This window comes from Nesoenas mayeri (genome assembly GCF_963082525.1).
Source record: "Nesoenas mayeri genome assembly, chromosome: 9".
Classification (NCBI taxonomy): domain Eukaryota; kingdom Metazoa; phylum Chordata; class Aves; order Columbiformes; family Columbidae; genus Nesoenas; species Nesoenas mayeri.
This window is the reverse complement of record NC_137557.1, coordinates 1,802,433-1,815,000: the sequence shown is the minus strand read 5'-3', so window position 1 is coordinate 1,815,000 and position 12,568 is coordinate 1,802,433. Positions and strand designations below refer to the sequence as shown.

At 40.5% G+C, this 12,568-nt stretch overlaps 1 protein-coding gene across 3 annotated transcripts in view; it reads right to left on the bottom strand.

Moving 5' to 3' along the window:
* Window positions 1-12,568, bottom strand: part of RSRC1 (arginine and serine rich coiled-coil 1) — a 128,963-nt gene that overhangs the window by 62,767 nt on the left and 53,628 nt on the right. For all 3 annotated transcript variants that reach the window (XM_080349938.1, XM_080349940.1, XM_080349939.1), the window contains exon 5: window positions 4,392-4,428. In XM_080349938.1, the coding sequence (XP_080206064.1) occupies window positions 4,392-4,428 (37 nt within the window). The remainder of the gene's footprint in view (window positions 1-4,391; window positions 4,429-12,568) is intronic.

The window sequence follows — 12,568 nt, the reverse complement described above, 5'->3', positions numbered from 1 at the left end:
TATTTGCCTCCTCAGAGAGTGTCATGTTGGTAGTTGTAACCTCCTGCTACTCAACATTTAAAGCTCAATGCAAAAATTAAACCCAACAACTACCAGCCAAATCCAGTGTATGTCTGCAGAAATACAAACACTTGCATTCTAAATAGTGAGAGTTAAACAGTTGATCAATTACAAATAGTTTGGCTGTGTAACCAATGTTTTAAACTATTTTATAAGAGGGTCCCAACCTGCTTATTTCTGCGAATTCCTCATTTTTTTCCTATACAAACTTGCAAAAGGTTCTCAGCTTTTAGAAAGGAAAGCGTCAGGAGGATTTAAGTTAAATTTAATGCTTACCTGAACAAACAGCAAAACAACGACCATTAAAATAGTTCATACCAGCAAACCACCTTGTGCGTCAGCTGCCTTAACTCCGTGCACATGCAATAAATGAGATGTGAGTGGAACTGGGAAAGAAACGATGTTATTCCTCCTGACACCACAAGCCGCGACTCACCCCATGAGGGCTCCGGTACCACCAGCACCTTGCAGCACCACCTCCCTTCCACTAATCTCATCACCTACCCGACGACAGAAAAAGGTTTTTAATTGTACATTTTTATTTTGTTGTCATTTCCCATCTCTAGAAGACTTTCTGCCCCACTGTTTCCCCAAGCAGATGGCTCCAGGCTAAAGATTCTTGCCCCATCACAGGGCTATAGTAACCACAGGGCTATAGTAACCACAGGGCTATAGTAATCCCAGTGTCTACATGGGAAAAGAACAGAGTTATAAAGTTCTAAAGCTCAGACAAGCCATTACCCAAGCCGGGCACCCTGCTCAAGAGCTCAGAGTGGCCATGGAAACTACAGCTCCCCAAGAACACTATGGTGAGTTCCCAAAGGAATGATTGCATGGTTGGCCATCCTATGGTTTGGATGGTTGGCATTTTGTGCAAGGACATGTGAGAAAGAAATGCCTTAAAAACACCAAAACCAAACCACACTGGGAATTTTTTTTTAATTAAATACAATTTCAATAGGAAATAAAAATTAAAAAACCAATCAAGCATCCAGTCAGGCCGACACCGCTTCAATAAGAGAGAATTCAAGCTCGCAGAATATAATTGCCCAGCGTGGAACTTTGCCAGGATGCCAAGATAAACATAATTACTCCTATTAAGAGTGTTAATTAATTGTTTGTGCACACCAATAATTGGCTGCTTGGTTCTGGAGCTCATTAGAAAGCCAACAGTTCGGGGAGCCCTGGCTGTCCAGTGGCCACACCAGGACCACGGGGCTGGGACCAGCGGGAGCCTGACACGGAGCCAGTGAGAACTGAAATCCAGACCCAAGAAAACATCCCAGAGATGCCCGGTAAATCAGTATTTACACTTTCTGGATGAAGAAGGGGCTTTGCAATTCTTTTTTCTTTAGAGAGGTGGGTGGTTTTTTTGGTCGTTTGATAATTCATGCAAATTTTTTACCAAAAAAACCCCAAGGAGCTGCCAGATGGAATTAACCACCATTAGTTCTGGATCAGTGACCTTGCCACACGCCGCAACCAACAGCGTAAATAGCCAACTGCAGCAGGGTCCTTGGCACAGCCAGTACCTGCTGGGGGTTATTAATTGATTAATTGATTAACAGCCAAGCCGGGAGCGCCCGTTTTCCTTACAGACAATACCCATATTCTTACGAACTGCTGATGGGCTAAACAAGCCATTAATGCCAGGGTGCTCTTCGGCATTTGGAACGGACAGACCGCGCCGCTGGACCGCGAGGACAAGCAGGTTATTGCTTTGAAAGCTTCTACAAAGACACAAATAAGGTCTCGGTGAGGAAAAAACCACCTGGACGGCTCCACCGGTCTCTTGTAGTAGAACTATTAGAAATATCTGCACCTCTTTGGAGTTGCGGGTGTATCATGATCTACTCCAAGGTTGCTACTTGGAAAAGGAATTAGCTCAGTAAATAACCACCAGAATTTTTGGAATACAAGAGTAATTCTCCTGTGCTTTGAATTTTCCAGTTCATTTTCTTAACTAGCTAAAAGTAAAATAGAAGCCCCCGAGCAGCTGCAGCGATCGGGGTCAGTGGGGGGCGGCTCTGGCCCACGGGGACCTGCTGGCAACATGTCTGTGCTTATAAAAGCATTCAGTTTTAAACTGGAACTATGGCCAAATAAAAATAGGTAAAATATCCAGCAAATGTTTTGAGCAGCAGTGGTTATACGGCTTTATTTGCACTCCTGCGTGTGGCAAGATGCCGGATGCCGGGGTGGCAGAAGCTCCCTAGGCGAGGTTTAGCAGGAAAATAGGCTGAGATCAAGTGAATGTGACACAGATCAACCTAATGGGAACATACAGAACCCATAAAGATTACATCACAAATTGTAAAATACTCTTTCTTTAGAGAAGGTATTAAATAACAGATTAGCAAATCTATATAAAGACTCTTCTTTTTTTTCATAAAGGGGAAAAAGTTCCTGACAAGTATTTGGAGATTGAACAATGTAAAGTAGAACTGGAGCAACATTCCTATAACTTACTGGAGTCCAAAAGGCCTTTGTGACCCTGTCTTATATAACGCAGCTTCCAGCACCCTTGGGGTGCAATGGGAAACAGCGAATTTCCTCAAGCACCCAATTCCCAGGACACACTTTCTGCCATCACAGGGAAAAGGAAAAGAACTCTCAGACCTGGAGCTTTTCAATGGATGTTTTAGAGAAACACCAAGCAGCTGATGTATTTAACGAAGAAAAATATAAATTAGGTATAGAGTGAGTTGCCGTGTAGATTTAAGGCATCATGAAGGCGTTTCTACCCAATCCCAGCGCACCCCGTCCCGGTTCCCCCCATTCCCAGCGCCGCTTCCCTCCACACCGGCGGCTTCGGGTGACGCTCTAATAAATCAGAGCTGCAGCTCCAGCTATGGCAGAGCTCCCAAATTAGAGGGAAAAAACAGCAGTCATGGTCATCTGTCAAGACTACGGCATCTTTATAATGCATTAGAAAAATCCTCTGCACCCATCAGGTCGCAACTACCTGACAGCGCGGAGGAATGAAACGCTTCAAACATTTATTTAAGAGATTCCGCTGGCACGCAAGGTACCCGTGGAAGTAGCAAACACGATGAATTTTCAAAGTGCTCTGAGAACTGTTCATAACACTCGGCTATTTATTCCATTTACAGATTCAAAATACTAGTTGCAATGGAACATTTAATATGCCACCATTATAAAGGGAAAAGCGTTGACAACTCGGCTGGAATATCCATCCTTTTCAGCTCCGGGAAGATATTGGTACCCAAGCTCCTACAAATCATATTTCCCAAGTGATTCCCAAAATGGGAAGCAACAACAGAAAAGCAATTCTTTTCCAATGCTCGTGCAATACATTGCGGAAAGATTTTATTTTAGTAGCAGCATAGAACCGTATATACTATTTGGGTATTATATGAAAAAATTAGACAGGGGTTTATATACTATTTGGGTATTATATGAAAAAATTAGACAGGAGTTTATTTACTATTTGGTTATTATATGAAAAAATTAGACAGGAGTTTATTTACTATTTGGTTATTATATGAAAAAATTAGACAGGAGTTTATATATTATTTGGGTATTATATGAAAAAATTAGAGAGGAGTTTTAACTTCTCATGACACACTGAGATGCACGTGCCATTAACAGTGAATACTCTGATTTAATGGGATTTAATAATCTGTTTGGATGGACTACTTCATGTTGTGATGACTGCTGATACGAACATCCTCGGCTCAATGAGCTTCAGACTTGTGACAATATTGTCTTAGTTCCAGTTTTGATGGACTGATTAGTTTTTAATGCCGAGTATGTCTTGCCATCACTTGCGGTTTGAACGCGTTGACTTAAACCAAAAACATTTTGCATCTCAATTATTATTTTACACTGCAGCACTGAGCGGAATTTAAGTCAATACATTATTCATAAAGCAAAGACAAGAGGAAAAAACAAAGCTGTGCACTTCTTTCAAAGGCTTCGAATGACTAAACCATCCCATATTTATGCATGCAATATTTGATTGTGGGAGTCTCTTTTTGTATCACAAGTTTGTTGTTTTCAGATCACGCTATGCCAAAAATCCAACACCAAACAATTTTTGTTTATCATTAAGGTGATCATCAAGCCAGGGATTGTAGTCCGGTTTATTTCATCTCTACATCAAAAAAAGTAATTTAAAAAAATTAAAATTCCCTTGAAATGGTGAGATAAATGAAAATGTAAGTGCCTTCACATAATAAGAGTAAGCTGACCCTCTGGGAAATGGTTGACTTTCTCAATTCAAGGTATTCAAAGCTCATTGCAAAGTGTTCATTTGGAATGCAGATATCAAAGATGATGCAAATGTTCAAGAGAAAATTAAAACTTACCAGATGTTCTAATCCAGCTTTGATGTTGCCACAGTCCCTGCAACACAAGAACAAAAGTTGTAAATAGCTGCTAAACCCTTGTCTACAATGATTTCTGTTTAAGTCGGAAATGGCAAAGCCATGCAGTTTCCTGGGTAGAATTTTTACTTTTAATATATTAATCATCACAATACCTAAAAAGTATTGATTGTCTTAACACATGAGGACAGAATTCTTTAGAACTTCAAATTTTACCCGCCCTGAAATGGCTATAAGCTGTAGCAATGCAACAGGACACTCAAAACCCAACGTTTTTCATATAGTTATCCCCTTACTCATATTGGAATTAATGAAACAAGACAGCGCATTTACTCTTTACCAAATCCACATTCAGTGGCTCACGGTTCTGCTTTGCCGCTATTTCAATAATAAAATGATGTGACCATTTGCAGAGGGGATGGGACGAATGAATCAAATACCAAGGAGGTGACCGTGGCCACACCGAAACTTTGCATTTGAGTCCTGACGGCTGAAAAAAATCCAGATGTACAGATCCAAAAATAAGTAACGTAAAGACACCTACAGAAAACGGACCAAACGATCCAAGTACAAATACTGCCAAGCAAGGGCAATTCAGAGTGAGAAATCAACCCTTAACACATCCTGCTATGTTAAAAGCACAACCTGAAAGAAAACCAAAGCAAGACCAATTAAATACCCTCAAGTGCCAGGGCTCTAATGAGGGGCTGCTTTCTGCTTTCAGGGGCTCCAGGTTCTACCTGTCCCCAAATGTCACCGCAGCTTTTTGGGAAAAGGAGACAGAACCACAACAAGCTACAGAAACCATCCCATGAGGATTTCAGGCCAGTAGTTGTTGAACTATAGAGGGTAGTATGTATTTATATTGAGAAATTGTAATTTTCCAACAAATTACTCAACTCTATAAAGCACAAGAGCGAAGCCTCAACTACGTTCCCTGAAGGCAGCAAATGGTGCAAGACTGAGGCTTCTGTTCTCTTAACATTTAGTACAGGCTGTGTAAGGCACAAAGTGAAATGAAAGATGACATTTTACCAAATACTAAGTATTTACACATTTTACCACCTTGCTGTACTGCATTCAGACTTTTTGCAGAAAGCTTTTCTTTATAATTTCAAAAAGAAAAGCCTGCTACACGCTTTTGTTCTATTTGAATATACCATGAAGCGAGAGAAAAAGAGGCACCCCCCTTACGCCGTCATGTTGGCTTTGGAAAGAAGAATTTATTATCGAGCCCGTAGGATGTTTAAACAGAAATCGTCTCCCACATCTATTTTTGAGGTGCTAAATGGCCTTAAAGAACTGGAGGCAGGATCCCAGCGGCCGGCGCGGGGAGCTCCCAGTACAAGCCCTGTTACTGGTCTGGCCCCTCGCCGTCCCCAGCCCCGCTCCATCAATATTTGCACAACTCCTGTTGCCCTGCGCTGAAAGCAGCCTTAATTCAATTATAGGTCTCAAAACTGATAAAAAAGGTCCTGAAGTGGAAAATGCGAGGAGATTATTGGCAAATGAATAAAGATTTGTATCGAACTAACACACAAGAGTACAGCGGGGTTGGGGTTTTTTTTAATCATTCCCTGTCTGAAGTCTTCTGGGAACAGCGAGTTTCCCTTCCCCTCATGCAGCACATCGATTTCTGAATTAGACTGCAATATTAAATAATTAATATACTTGCCATGATTGATGTTTTGCATTAGTCGAATATTAGGTTATCAATCAAAATCCACTTGGTTTAATGTAATAATATTGAAAAAGTGTCACTGGTTGTTCATCCAATTTGTAGTTGAGGCAGCGCAGACAGTAATATCGGTGTAACGCGAGGCTCTAACGCAGGAAATGCAGCGGTTGGACATCCATAAGGCAAACATTATCCAGCTAACCAGGACCAGGCTGAGCTTGTCCTAACTAAACCTGGTGGCCCCATCAGCTCCCATGGAAACCACTCAGGCCGGGGCATCAATCAGCGACGCGACTAGTGAAGGTGCGGTGAAATGTTATCTTCCTAGTTAAACGCTAATTATACAAATAAGACTCCCGTTAATACATAATATCTCAAATATTGGGTTATGTAATATCAGACTTGTTGCTACAGCTCAGTCTAACACAAACCCTTAGATGCCTGCAGAATATCTTCATCGTTAATACCATAAAACACTACAAATAAAAGGCGAGAACAGCTTTATGCACATGTACTATTATAACACTCCTATAAGGCAACACCATAGGAAACTTCTACTGTTTTAACACCATTATTAGATAATGTTTGGCGCAGCTTTTATACCACGCAGCTCCCAACAAGACAGATATTTGCCTTTCAAACAGTCTCCAGCACATCACATTTATGTTTCTGGTTCACTAGGCAAGTTTGGGGTTGGTTTGGTTTGTGTGTTTGGGTTTTTGTGTGTGAGTTTCCTCAGCCGAATCAAGAAATTGTGCTGTAAAATACTACTTGATGTACATGTATTTTAAAATTATACATTAAAACCAGTAAGCATACAACTGAGGCTGATCCAAATGTTCGCTTTTGGTGATGCCAGGGGAAAAAACAGCTAAATTTGAATCATGGTCATGATGGACCTGTAACAACAAGCCAGGAATTCAATTAAGCAAGTGTAGCCAGCTTCTGGATTACTTAAAACCAGTGTAGGTAACTAATTGACATAGTGTTAATTATTAGCCCTAGTTCCTTTGCCAGTAAATGGAACTAAAATTAAAATATTCACTAGCACTTGCTGAAAATCCTGATTTTAACCCAGATATATACTCACGTCCATAAAAGTAGCTTCCCATGTAAAACTAATGCTTAAGGCAGCTGAAAAATATGCAGTATTATCAAAATACCTGAACTTTAGCTACTGTAAAATAAGATGAAATTTCACTAATAATTTACTTTTAAATACATTTATGGCAGTTTCACACAGGAATTATAGAACTGGTATATTTGTTTTTGCACAATAGAGTTAAATAAACTACTGGGTACACGTAGACACAGCGCTCTGGAACTGAGCACCCTTGAGAAGCTGCAGTCTCAGCACCACTCTGCAATCCAGCCACTGATTTCATTACTGTGAGGCTACTGAAAATCAAAGAAATCTCAGATATATTAGTCCTGATCACTAAAACAGGCAACAGAGCTGGTTAGCAGGTCTATGTTATAGTCTTTAAAATAAAACACAATCCTGAGAGCCGAGTTTAATCAGATCAGAGGCAGCAACCTGGAAGTTATCCTGCAATTTATAAAAATGTATGCCAAATGGAAGCAAACCAGTTCACGTGTTTCAGTTCCTCTCCAGACATTATCAACTCATTCTCAAGACTTAAATTTCTACTTAATCACTTTCTTTGCCCAAGTTTTTCAGTCAGAGTCCACACAATAAGTCAATGGATTATGTATATTATGTATATCGATGGATATTATGGGAAAACTGGGGTTGAAGGGCTGAAAACTCTGTGAGCCCACCCCAGAGCTTTATCAAAACAGCCTCATCTGGAAAGGCAGATTTCCCTCAGCAACCTGTTTTTCTGATTAAATGTCCTCACCGGGAGAATCTTCCCTTCTATCTAGCACAAATCTCTCTCTGGTTTAGAAAAACCTGTGTTTAATCTGTTGCATCTTGCCCCACACGCCGCACTCCTGAGCCCTCATGTCCCCCCAGCCCCTGCCCACCTTGGCAGCCTGAACTCCACACTAAACACTCCCCAGGTCTGATTTTTCTCCTCAGGAGCCAAATTAATAAATAAATCATCTCATTAGCAAGGCCTTTGGCAGAATCCCCTCCGGTTCTACGACGTTAACTACAAGCTGCAAAGAATCAGCATCCCTGGAGGGCTGAACAGACACGCAGATGACAGGGGATGTGGTTCAGTGACAGTGATGGGTTATTGGTTGGACTCGACGATCTTAAAGGTCTTTTCCAACCAAAATGATGCTAAGACTCTAAGAACAAGGTGGTACGCAGCATTTCTGGTAGGGCTGCACCGCACTTTCATGGAATCATAGACTCATTTGGGTTAGAACAGACCCTCAAATTCATTGAGTCTGACCATAACCTACCTCCAGCACTAAGAACCTCCAATAAAGAACTTTTGACTTCATGAATGCCAATGTGTTAGTGCTGTTGACCAGGCAGCATTGTCCCAACTGGTTACAGGTCATTTTCATAGAGCTCTCTCTTAAAAATCTCTTGGATCATTCAACAAGCACATCACGTAATACTTTCAATAATCTGTCGTGTATCATTTTAAATTAATCACTTATTTGTCCCAGTATTCCTACAGGATGAAGAAACTTACAGTGAAGGGTTGGACTTGATGATCTCTGAGGTCTTTTCCAACTCAGTCGATTCTGTGATTCTATGATATGCTCTTGATAACCCCACGTTTTCCTGTCCTTTATCCGCACATTAAGATGCTTCTACTGCTTGCTGTCATCTAATGGCAAGTCCAGAAAAATAAAGGCCTCGCATAGACCAAAGTATTTTCTTCCTATTGGCAACAACTCGAATAAATACACACGATTATTCCATTTGCACGGTGACTGTTCAGAAGACCCTACATATTTGAAGTTCTTCCCTGAGCAAGCTCGAATTTCAGCTTCAAAGTCAGGGAATCCTGGATGCAGCTGTTAGAAACTGAGACCCTCGTCACGTCCCACTACAGTTCACAGGCTTCGTACCGTTGTGTTTCCTGTTAAATTATGGGCTGGTGTTTCCAAATCTGACTTCAGACCATGGACACTGATTTTCAGCAGGCTTTGAAAGTCATAATGATGACTGTATAAAGAGCCCTCTCCTTGGATACCATCTCTAAGAGGACAGCGCTGGTTCTGCTGGTTGAACAGGTAAATTCATAATCACCGATTTTCGTTGACGAGCTGGTCCAACACCACACCAGCGGCCTGGCAGAACCGCCGGCAAAGACGACATCATGTGCAGAAACAACAAAAACGTGTTACTCTTCAGCACGACTACTTCACCTCATCTGGGTTACAAGGAAAAACCTGAAAAGCAGGGCTATATTTTTATAGCCTTTAGTGGAAGTTCCATCAAAGGCAGCATAAAAAAGGCAAGAGGAGAAACCCATAATAAAGCTATTTCCTGCTGCCTCTCTTAGACAAAGATGAACAAAAAAAACATTGAGTTTTTTGAATGTAACTAAATCATATATGCAAACAGTATTACCAATAACGAACATCACAATCTACTACTTCTGTAAGTTACACGGACTCTCAGCACTACGTGTATCTCAAAGACAACCCCTTGACAGCCATAATGGTTTAAGAGTTGAGGCTCCTTCTAACTAAAAACTCAATTTTCTTCCACTATTGGAAGATCCAGCCAATAAAACGACCACAAAACAAACCCGTGAAGATGGTTTAGCGGTGCCACAGCAGCGCTGGGGAGGGTGAGGGAAACATGGGGCTGTTCTGGCAGTGCTGAGCATCCAGCTCTTTTGTTGCTAAGAGCTCAACAAGTCGAGATAGAGCTGAACTAGTAATGTTATGCTGCTCTTTCTAATCTTTTTGTGCAGAACAAACTCCAATCCAAAAGAGCGAATGGTTGGGAATCCTGCGCTCTGCTAGAAAACACAACCATGATATTCATATTTTTGAAAAAGTGTGGAATTGCTGTTTTGCTCTTGTTTAGTATCAGATTCAAATGGTCCAGAACTGGTCCCAAAGTGTAAAGACCCCAAGGGTTGGTGCTGTGTTCAGTGGCTCCCTCGCCCCTCTCAACCGCAGAATTCATTTCACTTGGGATAAAAATGCTAAGTTTGGCCAATTACTAATTTAAATGGAATAAAGATTCAAGAAGATGATATGAAGGTCACTTATCAAAAGCAGGAAGAAAAGCAGAAGTCACCCCCACACACAAACACACACGGAATAACTTGGACCTGCTGAAGAATCAGTAGAATATAATGGAAGTTAAATTGAATCATGCTAAAACCAGGGAGTTGAACCAGGACACAAGGTGAAACAATTTCCATAATATGTTATCCTAGAGGGAAGAAAAATCAGTACCCAAGAGACCTTATTAAATATTCAAGAGGTGAAAAAAAATATACATAAGCCTGGCTCAGAGAGTCAAATTCAGGATTTTATGCAATTGAAATAAATACTGAAACTAAATAGAGTGCCAGGCAAAAATAAAATAGTGCTGATAGAATCAATATCTTCAAATAGACCCTACAAAAAGTCCTTTTTCTCCATTAGTATTGTTGAGATGAGAGCCAAAATAACCACCCCCAAAGCTCCCCATTCTATTCCACCAAGATTCCAGGTCAGATGTGGAAATCCTATAAATTATCTAAGCGGATTTCTTTACCCTGGCAATTCCAAGGACCTCATAACGTGCAAGTCCTGGGAGTTTTTATACATGGGGTGGGTTTGGTTGGGCTTTTAAAATTATTATTATTATTATTATTATTATTTTCTTGGGTGGTGTTGGGTTTATTTTGCTTGGATGTTTGTGATTTCCCTCCTGTTCAGTGCACGGGGTTCCCTTCGCAAAGAGTAAAACCTTGTTAATCAACGTTGTATTCCCCGCAAACAGAAGCAATTAAGCGTCAGGCTCTGGAATGACACTGTCTCTGTTCACCAGATTACTTGGTGGTCTTAAATAAATTAGACAACTTTGGCCTGGTTTACCTTTTCTGTAATATTATTTAGTAGATATTCAATTAAAACACATCCTGTAGGTGAAAGTGTATGAAAACATCTCCATAATGGACATTAGTGGTCGTAGGAAGTGTTGCTAATTAGCCTCAAAGTGCAAAATAGACGCCGAAAGCAGCAAAAAGCCCAGCAGTGTAAATGCACAGAACGCCGCACTGAATATTAAAGCAAGCAGAGCAAGTTCTAATGGTGGTGAGCACAACCAGAGCAAAAACTCTCCGGACTAGTAGAGAGTGTTGCAGGTTAATGAGGAACACAGGAAGAGCGCACAATAATTACCATACCTGCCACCTCACCATCTGTGTTTGGATGACTGCAGAATATAAACACAGCTTAGCGGTATTAAGCCTGAGACTAATTACGCGTGTATTTCCATCAGGATGCTGTTAGGGTGAATATTGCGATGGGTCGGTTTTCCTCGGCTGCACTCAACTATTCAATTTAAGTATAAGGCAGTGAGAAAATCTCAATGTTCTGAGTGCTAAAACAATTTGAGTACAATCAATTTTCCATTTTCCGAAAGCTTCTAAATCCTCCTCGTTCACCCAATTACTACTGTACTTAACCTCATGAAATTGCATTCTGCAGGAACAATACTATTCTCAAACAAATTTTTGAAAAATATAAGATTAAAAACTTCGAGACAAAGAATAAACTCCTAGAGAAAAGATGCAAATAAAATTACTATCATAATCTTTTGTCTTTTATTTGCAAGTCTAAAACTGCAGAGAAACAAAAGCGGGGAACATAGCATCTGTCATATCGGAATATAAAAAGATGATCCTGGCAGCAAATGAAAAAGCTCTAATTCATTTGCAAATCAAGCCTGCCAGTTCTATTTCAAGCTGGCGGTAACTGTCAAGAGTTAACAAGATAATCACTTTCAATCCTGCCTTCAATGCTACATTACACTGTTATTCCATTCACTCCGGCCGCTCTTTGGGGCACGAGATGAATGGTTTTCATTTCCAACTCACACAAAAAGTTGCAAAAAGAAAAAAAAATCAAAATCCATGGGGCTTAAGAAAAAAAATCCCTTTCTGGGCATTTATCTGCCGGCACTCGCTCTGCGGCAAAAGGAGATGTTTGGATACATTGGTGTCCATTCATTCCCTCGGCTCCTTCGGGCCCTCAGTCTGTTGATACAAAAAGGCACACAAGGAACATCAAGTCTGGTTCTTTTTTATAAACTATCCCTGCACATTAAACAACTTCTGTACATTTGTAAATACGTCAAGAACACAGTGAAATAACGCTGTATTGCAATGGAGCCGTCTTCAGCTAAACTCATTATAAACCGCACGAAAAAACGAGTAAATTATCATGAAATTGTGCTTAGGGAAACAATAAGCAGCTCCTCATTAAATGTGCAATACAAATCAAGTTACCAATTCAAGGCACTCTACCTATGAAACAACTTAATCTGTACTGTATTAATTATTCGTAATTTTTATAAGATTCTATGATATGTATTCTTCCTAAA